This window comes from Lissotriton helveticus, chromosome 4_1 (assembly GCF_964261635.1).
Source record: "Lissotriton helveticus chromosome 4_1, aLisHel1.1, whole genome shotgun sequence".
Lineage (NCBI taxonomy): Eukaryota > Metazoa > Chordata > Amphibia > Caudata > Salamandridae > Lissotriton > Lissotriton helveticus.
Window position 1 is genome coordinate 1,620,148,082 of NC_136063.1, and position 27,701 is coordinate 1,620,175,782.

General features: G+C 46.2%; 1 protein-coding gene across 1 annotated transcript in view; it reads left to right on the top strand.

Annotated features, from left to right (window-relative positions):
• Positions 1-27,701, top strand: part of RP9 (RP9 pre-mRNA splicing factor) — a 109,511-nt gene that overhangs the window by 21,448 nt on the left and 60,362 nt on the right. The window contains exon 3 of the mRNA XM_078688244.1: positions 12,180-12,309. Within this exon, the coding sequence (XP_078544370.1) occupies positions 12,180-12,309 (130 nt within the window). The remainder of the gene's footprint in view (positions 1-12,179; positions 12,310-27,701) is intronic.

A 27,701-nucleotide genomic window follows, 5' to 3' on the forward strand; every position in this document is an offset into this window, starting at 1 on the left:
TTGCCAAGATGGGGACTTCTGAAAAATCGCATCCACTTCAGGTAGCCCAGTTCAGGAGTGGTGCTTGCCTGAGGATTGACATGCTTGACTTGCCTAGCTAATTTTCTTGCCTGTCCAGGTGCCAAAGGACTCTGGACAAAGCAGGTCGGTTTCCTCTCTTGTGAGAGCAGCCAGATTCACATACCTTGTGGGCCTTTTTGAAGCTCGACTGCCTTAGAATGCTAATCCGCAGGTCATCCCGTGGGTGGGGGTGCCCTTCTCAAGCAGGCTTGGTTTATGGCCCCCAGAGAGCAAAGGCCTTCACCCCTTTGGGTCAGAAACCCATCTCTGGTGGCAGGCTGGTGAAAACTAGTCAGTAAGCACACCAGCTGGTCGGTTTTCAGGGGCCACCTCTAAGATGCCCTCTGGGTGCATGTATTAATAAATCCAACACAGGCATCAGTATAGGTTTATTAATACGAGATGTTTGATACCAAACATCCCTATTTTCAATGAAACCATTGTGTAGCTGGAGACTTTGTTTTCACCAGTGTCCAGCACATGCTGTACTGTCCTGGGTCATATCTGCTCATGTAGTTTTGCCCTCACATGTAATAGAGTGCACCCTGTCTTAGGGCGTTACTGCCTGCTATAGGGGTGACTTACTTATATTTCATAAAGTTTCTGCAGGCAGGGCGCACAGGCTGTATCTCGAAAGTTATAGTAACTAAAAACAGTACATTTTCATTGTGGCAATAAAAATTATATTTCCTTGATGTGCATTAAAACTGAAGAAAGCTTTCTGCAACTGTTCTAAACACACTTGTCTGCAAGGAACCAAACATATGTCTCACCTCATTCAGGTAGCTAGCTTCATGTTTTTCTCCTTTTTAGGTCTCTGCTCTAGATGGTGCGCCTTCTAGAAAAGTGCCCTGTTGTATGTACGTTAGGGGCTTCAGCCCACCCATAGGTTTGCTATTGACTGACTCAATCGTCGCTCTCCCAATGTTTCTCCCCATTTGTCCATGATATACATTTGTCCTGCCTCTTCCTCTGTCCTCCCTGAGAGCAGGGACTGAGTGCACAATCTCGCTACAATCCTTTTTTTTGTTAGCAATTTAAGGACTTTTTTCTATCTTTGTTTACCAGCACTTCCTAGCTTTGTCTTGTCCTCGCTGTTAGGCACTGACAAGGTTGTACACTGCACAGGCAACTGAAGGAATGCATTAATACATGAATGGTAAAGGTGATGAGTGATGAATTGGAAAATCTGGTTAAAATTGACTTCTTCAGAGTTTCTGAAAATGAGCATTGATCCTTCGAGCAGGCTGCCCCTTCAGGAAGATCTTCTGTCGCAACAGCAGGGCAGGGTTCTCCACCCAAACTTGTCAACTCTCCGCCTCCTTGCGTGGAGATTGAGTGGCGACAGTTGATAGCTTTTGACCTCCCTCCCAAAGTTTGCACAGGTATTCTGGCAGCCAGTCGCACCCTCCACCGAAACTGTATACGCCTGCCATTGGCAAAAATGTAATAAATATTATACAGAAAAGTCTATCAACCCTCTTTGTGCTTCTCTTTATTATTCTTCTCTTTATTCTTAACCTTGCCCAGCAGGGCTCTGGTCTGGGCACTGTCATGGGTTATCTTTCTGCTCTGTCCGCTTTCCTGCCGCTACCTGACAAACCCTCTTTTTTCAAGTCTGCTATTTAAAATAGATTCCTGAAAGGGCTTGTACATATGTTTCGCCCAACGCCCTTCGTTACCCCTCAGTGGATCTGAACCTGGTTCTCACTTACCTCATATCTGCGCTCTTTGAGCCGCTGCATAATTGTCCTCTCCGGTTGCTTGCCATCAAGACAGCATTTCTCGTGGCAATATCTGCAGAGTGAGCTGCAGGCTTTATCATGTAAGCTTCCCTATCTTATGATATTTCCAGATAAGGTGATGCTTCGCAACTAGGCCTCTTTCCCACCTAAAATGGTGACCCCATTCTATTTTGGTCATTTGGTCACACTGCCCACCTATCCCTCTACAGAAGTGTAGAAACTCGATCGTCTGGACCCAAAAAGAGTGCTGTCGTTCTACCTTGTCCACACAATAGCATTTCAGGTGGACGATCAACTCTTCGTTGGCTGTGTGGGAGCTAAAAAAAGATATTGGGCAGTACAGAAGCAATCCATTTCGTGCTGGGGCGTTCTCTGTATAAAGATCTGCTATATCCTGGCTAAAAAGAAACCTCCTGAGGGCATAAGTGCACATTCCACTGGAGAGTGGGCTGCATCCATGGATTTAGCTTGTGGAGTGCCATTCCGAGATATGTCAGGCAGCAACGTGGGCTTCCCTGCATACATTTGCTAAACACTTCTGCCTGGACATTCAGGGCCACAGGGATGGTTATTTCGCCTGTTCGGTCCTGCAGGACGTTTTAGTCTTCTAATTTGTCCGCAGCCCACCGCCAGGATAGTATATCTTGGGTATCTATTCAATCCTTCCACTATCCCTCACTTTATTACCAATTTAAGGACTTTGTTTATCTTTGTTTACCAGCCCTCCTCAGAAGCGCTGGTGTTTTTAATTTGCTTTGGTCACCGTTTTTTTTGTTTGTTTTTTAATTAACCTGTCACACTTTTCTATCGCTCGTTCTATTATTGGCTGCGCATGGGGAAGGGCGGGGCAACAGGTCACGGAGGTAGCGTGGTTTTGCCATAGGAGTGTGTCACACAGCGCAGTAGCGATGGATCTTAGCGTGTATCACCAAAGGCATTTCTCAACTTTTTCTTCGCTCAGATAACGCCTCCGTGAGCCTAAATAGCAGGTACTTGTGCGCCGCAGTGAGGTGTGATGTGGTAACTGTGTGATTGGGTGATGCGATGTTGCATTTTCTCAGTTTTAGTGTGCATGTGGGAGTTGGTTGCTGCATTACTCTAGTGTGGTGCTGTGTTCCAAATTTTCTGTGCACTGGAGTGTTAATCGTTCTTGTCACGCAATAGCACTACCCTTCCCATTTTGTGTCCCACTGTTGCTAGGAAAACGGGCAGCCTCCTCCTCCGGCTATTTATAGTGCTTTGCTTTGATTGTCTGGGCCTACATTACACCATCTGACGTCATGTGCTGTCACAGGCCGCAAGAGCCACTGGGGGCAGGTCTAGGGTGACCCAGATAGAACCGTCTAGAGCCAACCTAGCCCATAGCCCGAGGAAGATATACAAACAAACATTGAGACATCTGTCAGTAGGATGCCTAGTCTACAGTTGTGATGCTTTCCTGCTGCCTATGCTAAAGCTTATACCCACACAGTCATAGCAGTGCTCCCTTTTACCCCACCCATTCACTCGTATTTAATTTCATCATGTTTAGCGTATGTGGGGTTTGTTAGATGATGGGATGTCCATAACTGAGCAGAACAGGGGTGTGTAAAAGATTGCACTCTTGGGTAATCTCACCACTTTTAAAAACTTCAGTAGTCAGGGTTGTACAGATGAACCATAAACTTTGCACATCTTGCATTTTGGATATTGTAGTAATTGCTTATCTGAAGATCGGAATTGCAATTTAAATCATATGCGGTGGCAATGTAACAGAAGCAGCTAGTAAAATTTCCCAAAGTGTTTCTGCCTGTTCCGCTCTAAAATGTGACCACATAGCAACCATTAGAATATCGGGTTCATAGAGTTGCTGTGCTCCTGAAGAATGTTCTCTAATGTGACATTTCAATACAATTCCGTTTTTTTAGCTCTACAAGTATTATGAATCCTTGTATGTGATTTGTATTACACAAACCGATTTATAATGCCTGTACTTAAGAACCAATGCTGGTTGATCATGTGTGCCTCCGCTCTATTTCTTTACCACACACCAACTCGATCCCACTTCATCCTGTCTGCAGGTTTTATTCTGTTGATACTCTATAACTCGGAGATCAAATAATTCTGTGTCCCAGTAGTTTCAATCACACATATCTAGAAAACCTATGAACTAACCCCTTGCAACCAAAATCAGTTAGGTGCTCCCTCTAGTGCTTCATTTGTTTCCTCGCAAAATTCCACACATCCAAACTCATTGCAATCACATATCTGCAAAGCACGCTCTTCAATGCATATTCAGCTCATACCCTTGCAGCCAAAGGCATGAATTTACTCCTTTACTCTAGATCTTCTTGTCATCGCTGAAGCTTGGCAACATCTAAAAACTGATACAGATGCGATTCCAAAAATTGTTGCAATGACTGTCTCAACTTGGTTCTTGTGGACTTGTATCTTAAATGGAACCACCCAAAGAACTATTCCTCCGTATTAAAGTATTGATCCACCCATGAGCTAAACTAACAAATGCTCTTATCAACTTCCAAACTAGAGAACGTTATTGATATTATCAAAAGCGTGTACGACTACAGCCAATACGCTCCATTCAGCTGACTGGTCCCAATAACTTTGATATTCCCTTCCCAGATTCGCATTTACCACGCTCAAGATGTGGCCAGGTTATGCCCTACAGAAGTTTTCAAAAGATTACTAAAACATGTCAGCCTGGTAGATCTTTTCACAACTCTTATCAATTTGACCAAGAACTGTAATGCTTTCTTTGAATTATTCTATTGGAAATCTATCCATTGCCTTCCAACACCTTTTCATTTTTTTTAGATGGCATTCAGTGTAGCTCTGTTACCTTCTTTGCAGAACAAATTGAGACATTTGCAACAGTGTACATTTTTTTAACACTCATGCCAGATCATTAGCGTCATTCATTCCACTTCAGTCTGGAATGCTTTAAACTATGTCGACCTCAGAATTGCAGCAAATCCTTTACTTGATCAACTTAAAACCAGTGGTGGCTGGTGACTTTTGGAAGTGGTGAGGCGTGAAAGTTGGTGATGAGTTATTTGTTGACATCACAAGTCTCAGACTTGTACTAACACTATGTGTCAGTCTGCTTCATTGCGGCCAGGAGCTTCTGTCGACAATCAGAGGTACTTTTAATGCAGGGGGAAGATTGTAGGTGTTGCCATGACCCAATATAAACTTCTCAATTTGTGAGATGCCAGGACGCACACTTGTGACCTACGATTCATTATATTATACAAGTCACAAACATTTACCTCATGAAGTATGTCTCCATCAGCCGGCAAGACGCTTTCACAATCACATCTGAAAGAAGGGTGCAACAAACCAGAACACATGTAATATCATCATTAATGTTTTAAATATCCAAATACTCGTTCACTTTACCTTTACTGAAAAGTAAAATATTTTCATAGTAAGGTAAAAAAATATTAATAATAATAATAATCTGAGCCTTGCGCCAAAATTGGATGTCACCCGATAAGCTACAAATAAGTACCCAGTTGTTTACTGGCTTGTCCGCACTGTTCCCGCTGCAAGCTACATAATTACATAAATGACAGAAAATCATTTAAAAGGCATGTGGCGCAGAACGGCACACTGATAGCTCACCATGTATTAAACGTTTGCCAGGTGTGCTTTTCGTCTCACCGACAACCATTGTCTTACGACTCCACTGCTGTTCCCGGACACCCCCATCGCAGTACATCGCTACCAGAACATCAATACGCTGGGTACAAATAAATATATACTGCCTTGCCTGCAGCCCAGAGAGAGTCTTCTCTTGGTTTCGGTCGGACCCTAAGTCTAATGCCGTGTTCAAAACAAAAACCTGCCTTTATCCAGCGGCTTGAGGGCCAGGTAACAAGAGCGCTTTTGCCAACCGCTCGGGCACGTGCTAGGGTCACAACAGGAAACAATAATTGCTTCGCGTTCCTTTCAACTGGCTTGCTCCGAGACTGTCTTCTTTGAGGACGTGAGGAGACTTTTTTTTAAAGAATGCCCTGATAATTAAATTCCAGGGAGTGGGTAGGAGTGGGCCTGAGGAATATGTCTCTTTTGTTTCTTTTCCTTGACCCAGCACCACTTCTTGCTGCTTTTTGTTATCCTCGCCCGCTCCAGAAATAAGACAGATGCGGCTCGCGTGGGTGTCGTGTGGGGTGTGCGGGGGGGGGGAGGGGGGTGCTGTTATTAAAATACATTTTAAAAAATCAAAATCCTACTTGAGGTGAGGTCCCGGGCCCGTCCGGGCCGCCGCCGGGTCCTTTGCCGCCTAAAGCCCCCCTCAGCCAATCCTGGCCCTGCCAGCAGCACCAGGCTAGGCTTAAGGCACAGTTATTCTTCGCCCGCAGAACCGGGCGGTCCGACGTCATGCTGACTGACATGATTGTCAGTTCTCCCTCGGGTCTTTGAACTTAAGTAAACTGAATCAGTTTACTTAAGTTCAAAGACGCCGAGGGAGCTGCGGGCGGGGGGGCTATGCCCCCACGCCCCAATGGATGCACCGCGCCTGCTTAAAACTGAGAATTGGCTCATGTCACAGCTCTTCTGGCGATCCATCATGCAGCATTGCCTCAGGAGGTTTCGGCCTTGCTCTTAAAATTGGAACTAATAATCACCACACATTTCCATTCCACGCCCCATAATTCTACAAAAACATATAATTCCAAAACAAAATTCCACTACACACCACATACATCCTTTTCACTCCATAACACATGGCGTAAAGACATTATCATTGACAATACCAAAAGCTCTCAGATTGCCGAGACCAATTGGCTGTGCTGTTGCTTGTTATTTTTGTGCCCTATGCTTGCAGTAAAAGAAATTAAATCAATATTCAGGCGTTAAGCTTAATATTAGCTTGTCAAGGCCAAACATGTTTACTTCGCCGATGTTGGTTTTAAAGTTTGAGCTTTCCTTATAGGGTGTTGAAGAAAAATAGAGGTACTATATGTCTTTAGAATTACCACTGTTTCCAGTTCTTTCCGTAAATTGCCTAGTGTACTTCTTTTGCACACCTTTTTAGGTTTCGCCCTGGCAACTGCGTAGCAGTTGCTCCGCCCAGGGCGAAATCTTATGTCCTAGATATGGGGCTTTGGTCCCGCCTCTGTCTCCCATTGGCTAGCTCCATAAATGGAGGCTAGCCATTGGCAGAGATTGGCTGTCAATCACGCTTTCCCCGTGAAAACGCGATTCGGGAGCGTTTCCGTGTGGTTTTTTAAGTCCCGCCCTCTCCTCTTCCCATTGGCTGGAATTTTACCTTCCAGCCAATGGGAAGGGGAGAGCACGAAAAACACGCCCCCGAATCTGCCGGCCGGGACACCCCCGTGACGTCATTCCCCGGGTCGCGCTGTGATTGGCTGCCGGCCCGGGACCTGACTTGTTGTTTTTTGTTGGAAGATAAGAGTGAGGATTGTGTTGTGACCTGCGCTGCAAACAAGGACTCCAGATCCGTACAGGTACGTGTTATACTGACAACTCTTGCGTGCACCGTGCCTGGAGCCGAACGAACCTATTTCATTGCTCCAGGATCACTTAGGCTGTTCATTCTCCAAAAAGGGACTGTTTTGGGGAGGGATGGGGACTAATGGCCACAGCTGCCGACTTTAAAAGTGGGGAAAGGACATTAGAGTTCCGGCACCGGTTCACCCTCCTGTGATTCTGTGCAAATCAATTCATCTTCTCATATCTTAAAAAGGGATACTTTGTGCTTGCCTAAATTGGACCATGTTCATGCTATATAGAACTGCAAGCATATATAACAGTAATAAAAACATGTTTTATAAAGCCGAAACCAAACGCCTCTGTGTGCCTGCCTAAATCTCGATGGGTGTGTTCACTAGCTCACTGAGCCGGTCACTGCGTCCAACCCAGGGAATAGTTATGAATTCATAGAAGAAAAAAAAAACTCTGTGTGTACAGCTCGCCCAACCTGCCCGTTGCCTCACACCCAGGGTATATTCCTGTGTGCCTGGAAACCAGGCAGCACCTTTCACTGTCTACTACCGCTCACGGGCTCACTGCGCCTTTTCACTACTGAAAACTCGCCAGGCATGTCCCAACCCAGTGGGTAGCCCTGTGTGCCGGAAACCACTGGGGGCTACTTCCCTAAAATAACTCCCTGCAGCTGCTCAATGCCACCGTGCATGACACTGCCTCGCACCTAGTGAATCTTTATTTAACTGACACAAACTGGGTCTTCCTTACTGCCTGTGATTCAGTGAGCCTGCTCACTGCATAAAACAGAGACTATTCCCTTCACACAAACTCACTGAATCTAGCCGCCGAGTGGAGCGCAGGGTGTGACACTGCGCGATTCAGCTCTTTGAACCCACTGGGTGTAAGGTGCGGCTTGAATTTCAAGCAATCGTGTTCACTGTCAGACTGTCGGCCGAGTGGGCCGCAGGGTGACACACTGCGCGATTCAGCTCTTTGAACCCACTGAGTGTAAGGTGCGGCTTGAATTTCAAGCAATCGTGTTCACTGTCAGACTGTCGCTTGTCAGCCTCAGTGACTCAGTGTCACTAACTCTTCCTAATTGCCAGGAACTGACTTCCTCATTTTCACTGCAATAAACGCAGACGCCTATTCCACTGTATGAAACTCGGTATGCCTCCTCGTATCTCACTGAATCTGCCTCACTGGATAAAACTCGCTGAATGGGCGCATTATTTCGCAGGAACTCAACTGGCTTATTTGAAGATCCAGAACTCAACACATCTCTTTCATTGATTTGAAGGCACTGAATCGGTGTCACTGTTCTTAATTTAAAGGAAGCCTCTCCCTGACAGTAGCGCCCTAGATGTCTCTGAAGTTGCTGTGATAATTCTGATGGCTGACACGAACTTTAATTCGGTTACTGCCAAGGCTGATTATTAATCTATTCTCTCTCTAAAACCGGTCTTGCTAAAAATACAGCTGTGTGACAGCGTTTCTAAAGGTAGCTGTGGCACAGTGACAGCCCTTTCCAGTTACCAGTGTGCTGCACACACCTACCTCCACCCGTCTATAGGGCTGTGCTGGTAAACCCGGGAAGGGAATATTAGCCCCTGGAGCGTAGGGGTGGGGGGCATTGTGCGTGTCGGGGGGGGGGGGGGTTGAATGCGAGGGGGAAGCAACGGCGCTGAGCACATAGCGTGATAGGATGAGGTTGGGGCTAGGTCCATCAGTAAGATTCGTTTATGGGTTTTCTCGGGGGGGGGAGTAGTTATTTTTTCACAATGCCTAAACGAGAGGGCATCGCAGAAGATCGTTGGTACGTCAAATGGTGCCTTTAGTGGGTACGTGACGATGCACTCTGCACAGAGGCAAGGTGACACAGGCGGAGTAGGCCACATCTATCACGCAGTGTCTCTCCCGCCACCCTCGGAGCCCCCGTCACCTCTCTCAGGTGGCCAGGGCCGGCTCTAGGCTCATGGTGGCCCTGGGCAGGGAGCGTAGGTAGGGGGCCCGGAAGAGGGGGTCCGGGCGGGGCGGAGCGCGCAGTCCAGTAAAGAGGGGAGGGGGTCAGGGTGTTTAGAAGTGGAACAGAGCCGGGGGCCGCAAAATCCCTGCCAGGGGCCACCCCGCAAATATGTATCCATCCTCAGAGGATTAATATATTAAGGATATATATTGGCGTGGTGGCCATTGGGGTTTGGTGGCCCTGTGCAGGTGCACAGCTTGCACATGCCTAAAGCTGGCCCTGAGGTGGCGCAGCACACATTGGCGCGCTCCCTCGCGGAAGGACAAGGAGGGCCCCCGGGTCTCTCACGGATATGCTATGGTCTTGGGCTGATGGGTTCCCTCTGAAGGGCTGAGGGCCATCCTGCGCCGCAGGGACCTGCATTACTCCCCTGTCTGTCTCTCAATGTATCCCTGGCTGAACACATCGCTCTGAGTCTCTGTCCCTCTCCCAGCCCCTCCTACACTCCCCCCCTCTCTCTCAACTACTCTCTGACGTTCTCTCATCGCCCCCTCGGGTTCTTTCCTTGCTCCGCTCGCTGCACCCTCCTCCCCAAAGGCTCCCCCGCCCATCCCCTCATCTGTCGTCTCACCCACAAAAGCTTTAGTTTGGAATATTCCCCAGTGACGCTCCATCCAGCCTCGAGCAAAGGGCGGCAAGAGACTAAAGCGCGCCATTAGGTCTTAAGAGGTGTCAACTACACCTCCTAACATTCATCGACAATATGATAAACAAGCAATAAGCGTCCTTTATAAATTGCATTCGAGACGTCAGAATCCACTTTCTGCTCTTGAAATGTGATTTAATCTGCCACAAATCTGCTGGCAGTCTGTTATTAGCCCCGGTTGCTGCTTTTTCAATGTATGCAAATTCCCAAACTTCGCTCTAGCAGGCATTAGGTGAGGCGGAGGAAAGGTGGGGCTGTATCTGTAATAAAAATAAGACATTAAATCCCAGCGGCTGACCCCGCCTCATGAGTGATTACACCGCGGCACCTCTCGGGTACCGGGAGAGGATCCGGCGAGCTGTCACTGCTGAGAGGCCGGCTCGCCCGGTCTGCAGTGCAGCCTGAGGGATTACATGTCACTTCCAGCCGGACCATCTGCTGGTCACAGACCACCCCCGCCCTCAAGGCCGCTGCGTACGAGCCAGAACAGCGGCCCGAGGTCGGGAACAGGGAACACATGTAATGCAGGGAAACTGGTTAGGGAGCAGGGAACATATCCCCCCTGTAATCTCTTGGAGGGGGGGGGGGGTTCGATGAAGCAAACAGGGAACGTGTCCCCGCTGTAATGATGAATTCGGGTTAGGGATCAGGGCACTTTTCCTAACCGTAATCCGACGCAGGACCCGGGGAGGGGGCTCCGGTGAAGTGATCAGTTCACATGCCCCCTCCCCCCCTGTAATCCGGTCTAGGGACGCCGAGCAGGGCAGGGGTTATGCCTGTAATCCCGGTTAGACATTCGAGGAGAGAAGCGGGCACACAGCTATGCTGTAACCATGGACTGGGACTCTGTGTGGTGAGCAGGGCAAACAGATGTGCTGTAATCATTAATTGTGACTCTGTGGGGAGCAAGGCCCACAGATGCGCTGCAATCATGGTCTGGGTCTCTGTGTGGGGAGCAGGGCAGGGCTCTGTAATCCCAGATAGGCATTCGAGGAGACAAACGGGCACACATCCGCGCTGTAACCATGGACTGGGGACTCTGTGTGGGGGGCAGGGCACACAGACGCGCTGTAATTATGGACTGGGACTCTCTGTGGGGAGCAGGGCACACGGATGCGCTGTAATCATGGGCTGGGGCTCTCTGTGGGCAGATCCTAAGTATGGTAAAACAGCCCACTTGGAACAGTTTAGTGTTACAGAATCAGGTGTGGTGCAATTGCTCATGTAAAAGGTGCTCTTTGAATTTGAAATATGCGCCAATATAGTGCAAATGCTGCATCTGCAAATTTAGGTTTAGAGGTGAGCTCGCTAGCATTTTAAAACTGGCCTCTTGCAGAAAGGAACATCTACAAACTCGGGCGTTTTTGTGTATTCAAATACCTCGTACAGATAGTTACTCACCGCTGCGACTGAACATACATTTGTGACTGTGGAGTAAGTGCTTTTCTAAGAGGGAGAAGGGGGACGCAGCACCCTAGTATTTGCTGAGGGAGTAGAGAAGGGTTTTATCCTAAAAATACTTATCCAGTGGAGATAAGAAATGATTAAATTTGAAGGTGGATGAAGTGAAGCTTCCATCAAATGATATCACACAGTGACACGACCATTGCACACTACATGCTCTGTTCTCGCTGCATGCGCGCTCTAGTGTTCACAATCTCTCCCTGGGCACCTCATGTCTGTGGTACTTAGCAGACTCTGCCTCGGAGTGCGTGGTGTGGTGGTTTATTTTAGCGCCCCCATCATCCTTCTTTGTCTGTGCCTGTGGTTACTGGCAGGCTCTGCTAGTGTGCCTTCTTGCCGCCTCTCATCCTTTGCCCAGACTCTCACCCCAGGCTCTCGTGCCAGTAGCTATATTGAAATGGACACCTTGTGCTGTTAATTCATTACCATGCCTGTCAACTCGCAGGGTGCCACTGTGCGACGCACATAGCGACTCGCATCACACGGTGTCCCGGTGAGGAGCCTATGTCACATGGCGGTAGAGAAAAACAGATGAACTCCACTGTAAATATTGTGGGTGTGTGTGGGGGGGCTCTGTGTGGGGGGCCTCTCTGTGGGTGTGTGTGTGTTGCATTTGCGAGAGATTAAGCTATTGGCAATGTAAATGACAATGCCATTTATTTATCTGTTTTCAAAACCAACACATAAATACAAATGCTGTCATTTACAATGCCAATAGCTCTAACTTTTGTAAAGGCGAAACCGTTGCATTGTAAATGCTTGTTTGTTCTTTGTTTTACCATAGGAGGATGAGACGAAGCCAGAAGATTGCATACCAGATGCACCGGGCAATGAGCATGCCAGGGATTTTCTGGCCCATGCTCCTACCAAAGGATTGTGGATGCCTTTAGGGAGAGAAGTCAAAGTCATGCAGTGTAAGTGTTTGTGTATTTACTGTGTACATATTTAAGCTTTTACCGACAGGGTTCCTCAAATGAGGTAAAGCTAAAAATATAATGGAGCTGAAAATCATATGCTAGCGTTATTTGATAATGGCATTCGAGCATTCCTGAGGAGTAGGCTCTCTAGAAATCAGAAGCAGCTAATTAGGGTTAGTCGGCTCCTGCTGGGAAGGGGCGGGTTTCTGTTGTGTACCATCTATCGTCAATGTCTCCTGCGTGTCTTAAAGTTTGCTGCGCGGCCCCTCACTTCAGCGGCCACGCTTGTTTAGTTAATTAATTTGCTGTTTTCTTCTGCGTGTGCTTTATTTTGACTCCTTCACTTACAAATGGCCTCTTTTCTGTTTTTCTGCCTTACTCGCTCTCTGCCTCAAAAACACATACTCCTATAAAATCCTAAATACAACCCCCACAAGTGACCATCGCTCTGTGGTCTGGAGAGAGGGCAGTGACTGTATGTGCATGAATTAAGATTACTCGGTGTCCAAAACATCAACACTGCACAGGCTCCGCCCTGGCAGGTTCCACAGCCCAAACCCCACCGAACCCCCCAGCCTCAAAGTTCAAATGAGGGGCACAGGTAGGGCTAGAGCCAGGCATGTCACACCAGGCTTGGTTCTTTTGTGATGAAAGGCAGGCACTTTTACCTAAACAAGCAATTGCAATGCAATAGGTCTCACATTGGCGCGAGTTTCAGCTATAGACATTGCAAATGACAATGCCATTTTATTTTTGTTTTAAAAACATAAATAAAAGGCATTGTCATTTACAATGCCAATAGCTTAAACTCGCCTAAATACGAGACCTATTGCATTGCAAATGCCTGTTGGTAAACTCATGTTCAATGTAGCAGGCTCAAGTTGGTCATGGTCACACTTGTGAAGGCTGGTTGGTTTATTTGGGAAAGTTATGCCAGATGCCATATGTCCGATTTGTCTATTATGAAACATTACAACAAAAAGGCAGTAGGACTGATGTTTATTATGAAAAGTGCATGTTAAATTCAATAGGCCTGTTAAACGTGGATTGTTATTAAAACATGTTAAAGCCTGGTGACTGGTATATTGTTACAGGGAATGTCAGAGGTTTGGGGTCAGTCCTCTTCTGCCATTTTTCTTTTTAAGTGTCATTTACATTCTGCTTCCATATGTAACTGCCTACAGCATAGGGCAGTGTGGATCAGCTTCCTTTAACCATTGTCTTCATTGCCCTCCGAGTGACTGCTTTTTGCCAGATCACCTTGCACATCTGTCTGTAAATAATTGTGCTTCAGTGTCAGGGCTGACTGGCCCCTTCTTTGATTTTCTCCTATTTTTCATTTCCTTCCTTCTTTTTTTAATTAATTTGTTTGTTTTTAGAATATGCATACATTCAAAAATGAGCCATACAATGTCAAGAACCAGCCTGGTATGTGGAATAAAAAGCCTTTTTAGGGACTCGCTGATGCACCGGTTCTTAAACCTACAAAGAAGAGATTGGCACGGAAGCTGGAATATCAAAACAAAGAGTTTATTAATCACTCATGAGTGGGACTACATCGATACAACACCCTCAGGCACTGTATGAGGCAGTACAAGGAGTACAGAAACCAGGGGTCTTTTATATACATTTGTTGCATAGTCCGCATGGGACCTAGGGGAAGTACTGGCACATACAAGAATCGTTATTGACTAACATGGGCATACAAATATGTCTTGGTCAGCAAAGTGGGAGGGGAGACATTTCTGCTTACATCAGTTAAAACAGCCTGACCGTTACAGTCTAAGACAGGTGCATTCTAGCAGCTACAGGCCTTTCTGAGCATGTGCAGTGCTCTGGTCCTGTACTGAAGGAGTTAATTATAGTTGATGACTCACACGAAATACAAGGGCAGGCAACAGCGAAGACGGGAGAAGCACATGGCTAACACATGGATAACTAAAATGGATACAACAAACAAAATGGCTTCAGCTTATGCTATCGATAATTTCTGCAGTTTCCACAGGCGGTAGTGCAAGAGTTGAGATTAACTTCTCCTACATATCACGTTCCTGATGAATTGCCACCAGACCCGTTGGGGGCTCCAGTAGGCAAGAAATACGTCGACCTCATGCACCACACAGACCCTGTAGGACCATTATTACCAGACAGGGCTTTTGGTTTTTAGGTCTCGCGCCTAGCGTTGCACTGTGCAGCGCGAGACATTTAGTAGGTGAAAAACGGGGATTTTGCACGGACCTAGGAATCGCACACGCTCGTGCGTGTGCGATGCCTTTTGTGCTACCCCATTGGCCTTTGCGTGCGTCTTTTTATAAAAGACTGCACACAATTGGCCAAAGGCGGGCGCGTTGCTCCGCCCACGGCCTATTAGTGTCTATTACACGCTTGGTGCGCGTAATAGACACCAACAGGCCATGTGGTTTCAATTATCGTGCCCAGACACGGGCGCGATAATTGAAAGCACGCCTTGCTGTGGCGCGCGCGCACCACCCGCGGGATTGTTCATTTGTGGGTCCATTTCTCAGGGAAGCAACGGAAGGAAAGAAGCGCTGACGTCTTGTTTTTTCCTGGACTGATTTTTGGGTTGCAGTCCAGTTGTGGGTGAATTCAGCAGTTTCGGGGACAGATGTCTGGCACTGTTGTGGAGGAGGATCCGCTGTTGTTAGGATGGAGCGCTGAATTCGCTCTGGGGTACTTGGTGCTGGCAGAGAGGGCTGGCCCGCTCGTGAATGGGTATTTGATGAAGTGAATGGCACTGGCAGGAAGACGTATTTACCACCGACAGTGGTAGTGGCGAGGGTATTTTTCGCTACAAGGTGGGCTATCTGGCACCGAGGAGGTGAGGTATTGGTCACATACAGAATGGATTTTTGGCATTGGCGGGAAGGGTAATTTGCGGCTGATAGGATGAAGTATTCGGCGCTGTTTTAGAGCAGTATTTGAAACTACTACTGAACTACTTGTTGTAACTGCCATCATGAAGAATGCAGCACTGCCATAAAATAGTATTACGTGCTGTTCAAAGAGAGTATTTGCTACTGTCAGAGAGCAGTGTTTATCACTCACTCAGTGAAGTCTTCGGTGCTGTCAGACTGAAATATTGGCGGTGGCAGGATGAAGCATTTGACTCCTCTGTCAACAGGTTTGAACGGGTGGCCCTTCCTCTCAATGACCCCCGACCCCCACCCTCCCAGGGCTGCCTCTCATTAGGTTGGAAAAGGTTGCCAATGACTTGACATCCTGGCAGCGTCAATTAATTAACAGGCCCATGCTGTCTCTCTCCCTGGGACAGAGACACCCCCTCCTCACACCCCTATTCTAACTGCGCCATTTGTCAGTGATGAGCAGCCCCCCCGTCGCTCGAACGAGATTACTGTGGGATACCCGCCCTCCTGCCCCCAGGGGTCGGGTTGTCAGCCTTCCATGGACAAGGAGCAGCAGAAATAGGACAGGAGTCCTACAGATCACGACACTGCCCAGAAATAGCAACATCTGATTGAGCAGGGGTGTGACAAATGGCTAGGCAGGAGAGCTCGAGAAGCCTGTGGGGAAAGAACTAGCATTGAACGGGCCCTCAGTGGGAACACAGGCCCGCATCCTCCAAGTGCGTGCTGGTATTATTCCTTGTTTAAAATGTAATGATCCTTCTTGGATCAGTAAATGAAAAAATTGTGAACATGCGTAATGGTGCATGTGCACACGTCCGCACGCATGCACATGCCTACAAAATCACATGACTGCGTCATTACACCTAGTTTTAAAAACTTTTTTTTTCTTTTGCCATGCTGCGCCGGATATTTTGGATGCTGTACAGCAACATCAAAAGGAACCTTTGCCAAATGCTGTTTTACTTCTCAAGACAGTTAAAGGACGCTTGAACATGGTCAGATGGTGTATTTCAGGTGCATTTTAAGATGCTGTGATATTTGAGCCAAAAGGCACTGCAATCATTCGTTTAAATCCAGCCCAAGAAGGGTCACATTTGCACGTATTATTATTGGAGACAGGAAATTTCATTACAATTGATGATTACCGCTGTTCAGTTACCTTAATAGAAAAATCTGGAGCTGTTCGGGATATGGAAAAGCATAATCAGGTTATTATACTGACATTCTACAAGAAACGATCCCTTTGACCTTTTGCAATATGCCTTTGTCATCTGCAGAGAAGGTACAAATGGAATTTGGTGAAAAACAATTTATTCTATCAGCCTAATATACCCCGGGTTCTGATTGTCATTCATTCTAAACACAAATGATGACATCACATCGCTTACAAAATCATGAATTAACAAAAGGCAGGAATGACAGCATACCGTCCTGTGCAATATTCTAGCTGTGCACATGGCAACGCTTACATTGAACATGTACTCAGTAATATTATTATATGACACTTGCAGCCATACATACATGATCACGTAGTGGTGTAATGCTGCAAAGAAAGGTATAGGTATTGTCCAGCTCATTTATACTCCTTTTATTGGCCTCTTAAGTAGGAAAGATTCAACTCACGGGGACCAAGTCATGCCCTATGTCCCAGATGACCTAATAATGCCCTTTGTTTGTTTGTAAAATACGCCTCTTGTATCACTGACCCATTTCTCCTGCCACTAAAGTGGTCCATAGTGTTAGGGTGTCAAATATAGTAGTAACAGGATGCCTGAGGACTGCTTGGTCAGAGCTCTGAGTTACTTTTAAGCATGCAGAAATGCCACAAAAATGCAGCCTTCGCACAGTGGCAGTTAGCCTAGTGAGCTTTCTACTTCCTACGGTAAAGACTAAGAGAAGCTACTTTGTCTGTGGTGGTCACTGACTCCCTCCCACTGACTCCCTAAAAGGCCACAAATGGCTAACTTTGGTATGTAAGTGAGCTGTACAGGTCTTGGGGCACACTCTGAGGTCGAAGTTCAGTTGGAGTGCTCACTAGGTATGGGCTCATCGTAGTCCAGAGCTGAGACTTTTGGGATCTATTTGCGCAAGTCAGTCCTTTCCCTCTCTGCCAAATCTGTGCCTGCTGCTAGAGGAGGGGGTTATATATTGGTTTTTGAGAATCTAGGAGACTAATATGGCAGAGGAACACAGGTAAAAGTCAGGAAGTGAGTTAAGACTGAGTGAAAGGAAACTGTCTTGCTGTGGTGCTGATGAATAGTGCTATTAAGAACGAGAATAAATGGCATGCTTAGCCCACTGCAGCCGTGTCATTTTAGGGGCTAAAGCACACTGAAACGTGTAAAGAAACTTTGCTTCCCAGAAATCTTTAATTTGCCTAATGATCCGTCTAGCCCTGACTAAAGCTGTCCTCGGCATATCCTAGCCAAGTATACTAAGATATACCTATAAAAAAAAGAAATCTCTAAAATCTACAAACATTCACAAACCTTTCAAAGCAAACCTAGTAGAACCCACGTTTAGTCCAGATCTGGCTGCTACCTCCCATTAAAAACAAGCATTTGCAATGCAATAGGTATCACATTAGTAAAGTTTGAGCTATTGGTGTTCCATTATTTAGCAATGGCAATAGCTCAAACTTTAATAATGCGAGACCTATTGCTATGCAAATGCTTGTTAGTTAGGCTAGTGCACCCTAGGAATAGAACTATTGAAAATGGCAGCCCTAGACCTTTAAATTACACGCCACACTCACGACACTACCCTGTCCACAAACACCCAATGGCTTTATCAATAAAAGATCTCCGCCAAAGAGCCCCTTTGCGGGTGCCCGTCAGGCATTGCAGCGCCGGCCCGACGGTGAGCAGGCCCATTGATGAAACATAGCATTCTCTGGGGTGTGTGAGGGCACTTCTCTTTTTTTCTTTGTACAGCACCTTATGTTTAATATATGGTTGTTACAATAAAAACAATCTGCAAAGCGCTCGGCTCGTCAGTGAGCTATTTCGGCATGCCATCAGATGGTTAAAATAAATCAAACTAAACCAAGAACTCCAGCTGGACATGACACAATGTGAACCTATGGCTCCACACCAGGATAAAGTATTACACAATATATTAAATGTCGTCTGTATGCATCGCCAAGGGGGCAAATGGTGAACGCTGTGATTTGCAAACACCCGTTGACCTAATAGCAAATGTTGACATTAAGTATACATTGATTTGGACAGACATCATCCATCATACTCTAAGCCTTTGCTAGCGTGCTTGGCAGCCTCTAGCAGATACATCTAAGCACTTGTAGTAGGGAGGGTAGGCTCTTTCCTTCTCACAGTCCCAGGCCCCTGCTGCTGCCTGCTCACCGTGCGTGGGCAGGCGAGCCATTCCAGGTGCTCTTCAAGCAGCTACAAAATTGCTGATCGTCTTTAAAGAGCACGATCACTCAATGTACTTACAGAACAACAAAGCCCCCAACAGGAACACAGTGAGACTGGTCTATTGTGTGTGCTGGGATACCACAGAAGAAACAAGTAACATTGCCTAAAGTAAAAAAAAAAAAAAACATGGACTAGCAGTAGGAAACGCGAAGGAATCCGGTGCGTGACTTCTTTTTGAAAATATTTTTATTGTTTTTTTACACTTATAACATATGACAAGTAACATGTAATCGTCATCGCATTTGTTCATACAGGGGTGACAGCCCATGTGGCTTAGCTGCTGGTTATACAGTTTACTCGTAGAGCACATAAGCTTGAACGTCCCTGCATCTCTTCAATCCCACATATAACATATATTCATTGGCGCTTTGTGCTAGGGATAACCATCAGGCTGGTCGAAGTGAAAGAAAATATATGCATGACTGGCCCCCTGTCCAACTGTCTACTCTGAAAGAAAAAAGGGGGGAAAGAGAGAAGAGTTTAGGGGGGGAGGGAGGGGTGTCCTGCTCTAGTGGTTGGTGTGGAGGTGGGCCCTTTACTTGTTTCTGGCTAGCACTTTCATGGGGGTTCGTAAGGGACTAGAAACTTGTCCAAGGATGCCCCCATACCCCTGTTGGGTTTTCTCCATGGTGTGTTTCATAAGGCTGTGATGTCGGCTCCTCTCACGTATGTCACCCAGTTGAGCCACCCCCTGACGGTGGCTTTGGAGGTGTCTTTCCACTTGGTGAATACTATCTTGACTGCTGCCGTTAGCAAGAGATCTAGGAGGTTTCTGTCATGTTGCGTGTCAATATCAGATGTTATAAATGCGGTGGTGAGTGAGGCAAATTCTTCTTTAAGTGTGCAGCCTAAGGCTTTATTTATGAAGGTAAATATTTTTTTCCAAATTTCTTTTACCTTTGTGCTGTGGAAAATGAGGTGTGCCAGGTCCCCCTGTTCTCTGTCACAGTTCCATCAGCGGTCATTTTCCCTCAGCCCCAAAGCCGCTAAGCGCACTGGGGTCCAGTAGGTCTTGTGCAGAAGCCAGAATTTTGTCTGAGCTAACACTGGGGATATCGTGTTTTTCGATGGGGACAACCAGAGGGTGTGTCTCTCCTGCTCACTAAGTGCGGTGTCTAGATGTGATCCCCAGTAGTTGGTTGACTTATCGTTAAGCTTAGAGGAGCTGGGGCGGAGTAGTTTGTATATGTGGGACACCTGGTGGCACACTTTGTTCAGATTCTCCATATACTGGATGATTGAGGGTTTGTGTCTTGCTATTTTTGATTTGGTTGGGGCTGTTCTGATTTTGAGGAAGTTGTAGAGTTCTATATCTGGTAAGTTATGTCGTTTTTTTTAGCATGTTGAAGGTGTAGGGGCTGCCTCCTTCCTCCAACTAGGCTGGGTATGAGAAACCTAGTCTTTTCCAAGAGTCTCAGGCTAGGGGTTTCCCCCTATATTTTATCCTGGAGGTTGCCCACAGCGATTCCCAGTTAGAATTTTTAACGCTGTCTTCCAGTTTTTGATCTACCTTAAGGAGGGCGTATCTAGTGTTTTTAAGTATAGGGCTATTCTTTTGTGTCTGTTTATTCGCGGTGAGAAGTGTTATTGGGTTGATATTGTTTAGTATGGCTTTCTCAATCCTGAGCCAGACCGGCGTGTAACCCTGGATAGGCAGGATCCAGTACATTCCCTGTCTCGTTATAAATGCAGTCTGAAATGTTCTGAAATCTGCCAGTTTTAGACCTCCTAGTTTCTTATCTAGTCTTAGTTTTTCTGGCTTATCCTCGCTTTTTAGGTCTCGCACCTGCAACGCATCGCCAAGCGCACACAGAGAGACACACCATGCACGCACACACACGGAGACACGCACACACACACGTTCGCACATACACGCACACATACAGAGACACACCCGCCTCCGCCTTCCCGGTATAACTAAGCCCCACTCACCGCATCGGCGCCACTCCGTACTTCTGCAGCCTCCGTGGGGCTCTCCCTCAGGCATGGGAGCCTCGCGTAACCAGTGCTCCTCTGGGCCAGCCACTCGGTGGGCGCGGGCTTCAGAAGACGGAAGTCCCGCCCCACAACAGGCGTGACGTTCCCGAACTTCCGGTACATCTCCTCGCAGCTTGCTAGTTTACTAATTTATTTTTCATACCGGGCCTCGCCTTGTTTTGTAGCAGGTGTCAGTGTCTCCCTGTCTGGTCGTCTGTCGCTGCCTCAGTTCCCCTTTTCCTTTTCGTGGCATCTCTGCCCCTTGTCTCTATCCCCATGTCTCTATCCCCATGTCTGTTTCCCCCTAACACCGTCCCCCTCACCTCCATCCCTTCCCCTGTTGGTCTTTCTGGCCCAGTGTACGGATTTGTTCTCTTGTTGTTTCCCCATGCAAGTGTCTGTCTCCTTGTGATTGTGTGCTTATGTCCTTGTCTCCCAGTCTTCCTCGGTGTCCTCGACGCCATCTCCTGTCCGTGTCTGCCTGCACAGCAGCTTGCTAAGCAATACGTTCTGTGCTGCCCATAGACCCGCCCCTTTCAGTTCTTAGAATAACTATTGTTGGAAGGTTTAATTTTGGGTTTATGAATGCATCTGTGTAAATCTGTCTACGAAGAATATTTGTGTTGGTTGTTACCCCCTGGCTTCTGGGTTTGCTCGGTTATTGGGTGGGATGATTGCTCTTCACAGTAATGCATTTAAAAGTTCTGTGTATTGCATGTTGAACATTTCAAAGGAATGTTTTGCTAATGTGTGAGCGCCTGATGGCCCAAGCATGGGGAAGAGTACTGTGTTTATAACAATAGCGGCGGGGATTGTTGAGCAACACTGGGGTAGTTACGGCCCGTTGTGCACCCTGGCCTACCAACCCTGGTATTGGCTTTGTCATTCTTTTTTACATTTTGCACAGCAAAGCAGGCTGCGGTGCAACATGAGTTTTTTTTTTTTTAAGCGCTATGACACAGCCAGTCTTGACTGTGTCATAGAAATTGTTTTCCTTTAAACACTATTGCACTGCATTCCGTGCTGTTGTGCAACATGAAAACAAGCATTTGCAATGCAATAGATACAGCATTGGCGAGCGTTTGAGTTATTTGCATTGTAAATACCAATGCTTTTTATTTATGTATTTTTAAAACCCGCAAGCGGTGCATAAACACACACTTTGTATTTGCAGGCGTTGCTTACAAGAATTGCTGGCAATAACTACACCTCTTTTACTGCCAGCCTTGCTTCTTGTAAGCAAGAACTATAAGTACAAAGTGTGTGTTTACGCACCACTTGCAGCTTTTCTAAACACATAAATAAAAGGCAGTGCAGTTTACAATGCCAATAGCTCAAACTCTCGCAAATGCGAGACCTATTGCATTGCAAATGCTTGTTTGTCTTGCCATAGGAACTTGTTTATCATTTTGTCCATTTTACCGCTGGAATTCGCCTGTGAGTGTACAAGGGAGCATTCCCGCCAGGTAGTTGATCACCGGAGTGATCATCATCTTTATTGTGTCTATCCTCCCCCCACCATGTTATGAATTTGGGCGACCAGGTTTCCAGGAGCCTTTTTATCTTTTCTAAGGTTTGTTTCTCGTTTTGGACTAGTGTGGTTTGGAGGTTTTTGCCGAATTGGATCTCTAGATACTTGATGAACCCGGGTTGCCAGACTAATCCTGAGTTGTCTAGTACTTATCTGGTGGTGTGGACGTTAAGTGGCATGCATTCCGATTTGTCTCTGTTTAGTTTGTCGCCGGAGTAGGCTGAGTATTTACCAATGGTGTTCATGAGGGCAGTGATAGAGGATTTGGGATTCTCTGTGATTATGAGGATGTCATCCGCATAAGTTGCAAGTTTTTCTATGGCCTTGTTGATGGTGACTCCCAACATTTCTCTATTGGCTACAATATTTCTGATCAGGGGTTCCAGCGCCAGTAAAAACAGCGCGGGGGACGGGGCACCCCTGTCTTGTTCCCCATTGAAGGGTGAATTGATCTGAGACTGCCCCATTTATAGCTATCTGCGCACTGGGGTTTGCGTACAGTGCCATCACCTTCCTCGTATACTTGTCTCCCATGTTGTACGCCCGCATGCACTGTTATAGGAAGTGCCAGAACACTCTGTGGAACGCTTTCTCTGCGTCTAGTGTGATTGCCACCGCCGGCTTATCAGACTAGGAGGACTGTTAGAGAACATGGCACAGGAGTCTTGTGTTATCATGAGACATACATGTCTTCAGGAAGCCTACTTGTGAGTTGCTTATCAGTTGAGGGAGTACCATGTTGAGCCTAGGCTAGGATTTTGGCATAGATTTTGCAGGCTATGTTGATAAGTGAGATGGGCCTGTAGTTTTGGGGCCGTTGCGTGTCCTTGCCTTCTTTGGGGATAACTATTATGTTTGCTTCCGTCATGGATTTTGACACCACTCCCTCCCCCTCGCAATGGTTGAAGACTTTTTTCATAGTTGGGAGTAGGTGTGTTCGTAAGCTTTTATAGAAGGAGGCCGTGTATCCATCTGGACCCGGCGCCTTATTGTCTTTAAGAGACTTAATTACCATCTCAATTTCGGCTGCGCTTATCTCCTGTACTAGTGTCAGTGCTTCCTCGTTCGTTATCTTGGGAAGGTTTAGTCTGTCCAGGTATTCGGTGCAACCATCCTGGTCTAGTGTTTTGTCCCTTTTGTAGAGCTCCTGATAGAACTCACCAAACGTACGTAGGATGTCCTTGTGCTGAGTGTGCGTGTTGTTGTGTGAGTCAGTGATGGAAGAGATGGTGTGTTGTCTTTGTTTGTGCTTCAGGTATGACGCTAAGATTTTCCCTGCTTTGTTTGCCTCGCATAGGTTAATCTGTTTGTATTTGTTTATCCACAAACCAGCCCATTCACTCTGGATTTTGTTGTATTCGTATTTTTTTGGGGCAACTCTCTTAAGGTGTTGTAATTCCTGGTGTCATTGATGTGGGTTGTTTCTAGGCTTTTGATGTATTTTCTAGTTGGACTACGTGTCTTAGTTTTATTATTCCGTTTGGCTGTGATATCTATTAGTATCCTTCTGACTGTCGCTTTAAGCACTTCCCACAGAATCTTGGGGTCCATGCCTGGCATGTTGTTATCTCTAATGTAGTCATTGAGGGCTTGCTCTATTCTGATCTTGTCTTCTTGATTTGCTGTGACTTCATTGTTAAACCTCCACCTGCGGGTGAGGTTCTCGTTGTCGCCCCGCCTGTTGTAGGCTGATGCATGAGGGATCTGAGATTGTTCTAGCCGCTATTTCCGAATGTTCTATTAAGTGGGTATGTGAGCCCGAGATTAGGATGTTGTCTATTCTACTATAGGAGTTGTGCGGATTGGAGTAAAAGGTGTAGTCTCTGGTGTCAGGGTGTTGAAGTCGCCATGGGTCCTTCAGGTTAAATCTGTTGCATATGTTCTTTAGAATGCTGTGTGAGGCTAGCGGGAGGGCGTGGGCCTGCGATTGTCTGTCCAGGGTGTAGTCTAGTGCTAAGTTAAAGTCACTTGCCAGCACCGTCATGTTGTTTTGGGGGCTTGCTTCCAGTCTCCTCGAGACTCCCTCCCAGTATGCGGTGTCATCTATATTTGGGGCGTATGTGTTCACTGCTTGGATGGTTTTGTTCCCTCTTTTCAGTTGTGTTATTAGTAGTCTCCCTGCCTCATCATGTTGCTGATCTTCAATGGTTATCTTTGAGCTTTTATTTATCAGAGTGATCACTCATCGTTTCTTCCCTTTCGCCGGTGAACAGGCTACCTGTCCTATCCATCTTGCCCTGACTCTTGCTGCGTCCTCTAGGGAGAGCTTGGTTTCTTGTAACAGTATAATGTCCCCTTTGGTCTTAGCTAGGTAGTCTAGGATCTTTTACTTCTTGACCGGGTGGTTGAGGCCCTTCACATTGAGGGAGACTATCTTCAGGTTTGCTAGCAAGGAGGAACTGTTGTTCTGTGACATAGCTTATAGTGTGTGTGTGTAAATAAATAATTAAATACCTGTTCTATTTTTGACTAGATATACAATAACAGATAGCTCAATAAATAAGAGTCAAGATTCGAGGTAGCTGGAGTTTGCAGGTTTTAATCAGGCATAAAGGACAGGAACAGGACAACCTGCATGGGAATGGGATGGCAGCTGCCGGGGGGCAGGATCTGGGAGCATAAGGGGTAACTTTTAATAACAGTTCACAATATTTATAGTTAAACAATTGCATTACATTCAGTATAGTAGGCGTAGCAGTGGGTGGAGTTCATAGCAGTCGCGAAAGATAAGGCATAAAGTGGGTGGAACAAGAGGCGTATACATAGACATGTGATGTAAACGTAACAGAATATGTCATAAACGGGGCGGAAACATGGAGGGGGCTACCTAAGGAGCCGGGACCTCTGACCTAGTGGTGCGCGCAAGCTGGCAATGACGTGTTACTAGGAGGAACTGGGGGCTATGACTTCTGTGCTAGAAGAGGAGACGAAAGTCTGGAGTGTCAGAGCGACATGTACCTAAACACTATCTAGTATCTGATGTTTAGAGAACATCTTGATAGAATCCAAAAGTTATCAGGGTAAAGGCTAACAGACTCTAAGACTGGTGCATGCATCATTCTATATGTAGTGCGTGTTGAGGAATATTAAATGACCATTAATACAGTATTTCTCTTACATGGAGACGTAAAGGCTAGACCATGACGGAAACTATTGATGCGATTCAGTAGCTTAGGAATGCAGAGAAGGAGAGCTGGACTGATAACTAGAATCATAATATACTCTTGGCAGACTGGCAGGCAGAGCCAGGCCGAGCCGGGCACTGTGAGGCAGGAAGTAAGTGAAGGGTCAGGGATACAGGTGGGGGCTGTATCGCTCCTCAGCGAGGGTTCAGGAGACAGGAGCTGAATCTGGTGTCCGGGCCCTTTTGAGGCCTAGAAACGGAGACTTTTCAATGAATTAACGTGCACACTGTAAAACGTGGCAACATAACTTTACATAGGCCTAATACTCGTAGCTTTAACGAGAACTGAAAACTGGCATACTAGAGATGGACACAACTAAAATTGCGTCTTTAATCGATCATAAGGGAATACATATGCATATTAATCATGCACATATAACATAAGATGGGGAACACGTAGGGACACAGAACATGGCAAAATTTACTTTTCCACATTCCCTCCTTGTCACTACGTTTCCATCAGGAAACATCAATATTCATGATACCATCTATCATTTCATACAGTATCATTTGCTCGTCTCGAATTGTCTTGGAACGGGACTTAGGACTAGGACTTGGAATACAGGATGTAGCACAAATGCCGCAAATCGCAGGGCCACATTGTAAACAGAGGCAGCAACTGAATATGATCGCTACTGCAATACCTAGAAACGACAATACTTTCCATCCCCAGGCAGATAGGATACTCCAGAACCAACCGGACCATGTCCAGGTGCCTGGATTTTGGTGTAACTGATGGGCAATCTTATGTAGTCTGGTTATAGCTGAATAAACAGACGGCGCGTTATTAGGAATGAAAATGCAGCAACTAGATCCGATGACTCTACATGCTCCTCCTCTATCGGCCAGTATGACGTCAAGAACGAGACGATTTTGGAGCACGACAAATCTCATAGCAGATTGCTCTTCGGTTAAGTTACCTAGAGCAGAAGTAGTCTCATTCACTACTGCTTCAAGGGTTCTGGTTAACCTACGGATTAACTTACTATTCTGGATAGGTCCTATAAAGAAGAAGAAACCTCTATTGAAGTCTGTATACTGTTCTAGAGCAGTTTCAGTTTGATCGACAATCGGGGACTCAATCTCCCTTCTATGTCTAACGTGTACTAGATGTGTGTTTCTATGATAATCGGATGGGGCTAGGAAAACTGGTGGCAGTAGGAAGGCAATGTAACATGTTCCATCCCAATCGAGGGGCAGACGAACATATGCGGTCTGACCACAAACAAAATAAGAATGACGTGAGGCTTTGAAAATAGATTTCCCACTGTCACTATACTTGACAATAGTAGTACAATCACTATGTCCTACATGTGCGGAACCATTTTTTCGGACACATAATTCGCCTTTGACTGGTAGTACTGAAATAGCAGGTAAATCTGGAGTAGTATCAGACTGAACATTCAGGACCATAAAATTCGAAGAATAATTACTTAAATTATAAACTTCATTTTCTAGGTCTAACCCGGTTCTATGGGTGAGACCTTGCTTGTCTGGAAAACATGTACTATTCAGAAGGGACATATCATTTGAAGATGACGTTAACATGGACCATATTCCACACGAACCATTATGTGAAAACGGATAAGGAAAGAGTGGCAGAACTCCCTTCGGTGTCTGGAAAGGGGGGAGTCGACCACACACCCAACAATTAGTGGCATTGCTGGTCTGGTGTGAATAGTGTAACATACGGATAAATGTGTTATTGCGCATAGCAAGACGATAGGATAGCTCGTGAGGAGGCAGATCACTAAATGTGTGTTCTACTGTAGCATTAGAAAACTTATTTACATGAGAAATTGAAAAACATAAATGTAATGCATAACTTGTGCAGGTAACCATCAAACTCAAAAATAGAAGAAAACATAAAATAACAATACATCTGATGGAGTTTTGACTAACTCTCTCACTATGGGGGTCTATCTCATACATGTCAGAAACCTGTCTAACCGTTTCACCCGAGAGGGACTTAGACAATTAAACTGGCTGACTTATTTTACTAGACCGGAGCTTATTTTTATACTCCTGCTGCGGAGTTTTCTCTAACAGGGAGGGCTTTGAATCAAAGTCAATAGCGGGACAGTCCTTGAGAATAGGGCTGTTTTTAGACTCGGAAGTGTCTGCAGAAATGTTATTTAAAGTCTTGTTTCTTAGTCCATGAAATTTCTTGACGTGAGACAGGTGCACCCAGCCTTTTCTGCCTTCCAACTTCACGGCCGTGCGGGTGGTCAGAAGGACTAACTTCGGCTCCTTCCAGCGAGGCTCCAGCGGACTCGAACGATCAAAATTCCTCACAAGGACAAAACATCCTGGAACGATTTCATGTGGTTTCACCTCGGTATTGTCTGGAAATGCGGCGGCAACCTGTGAAC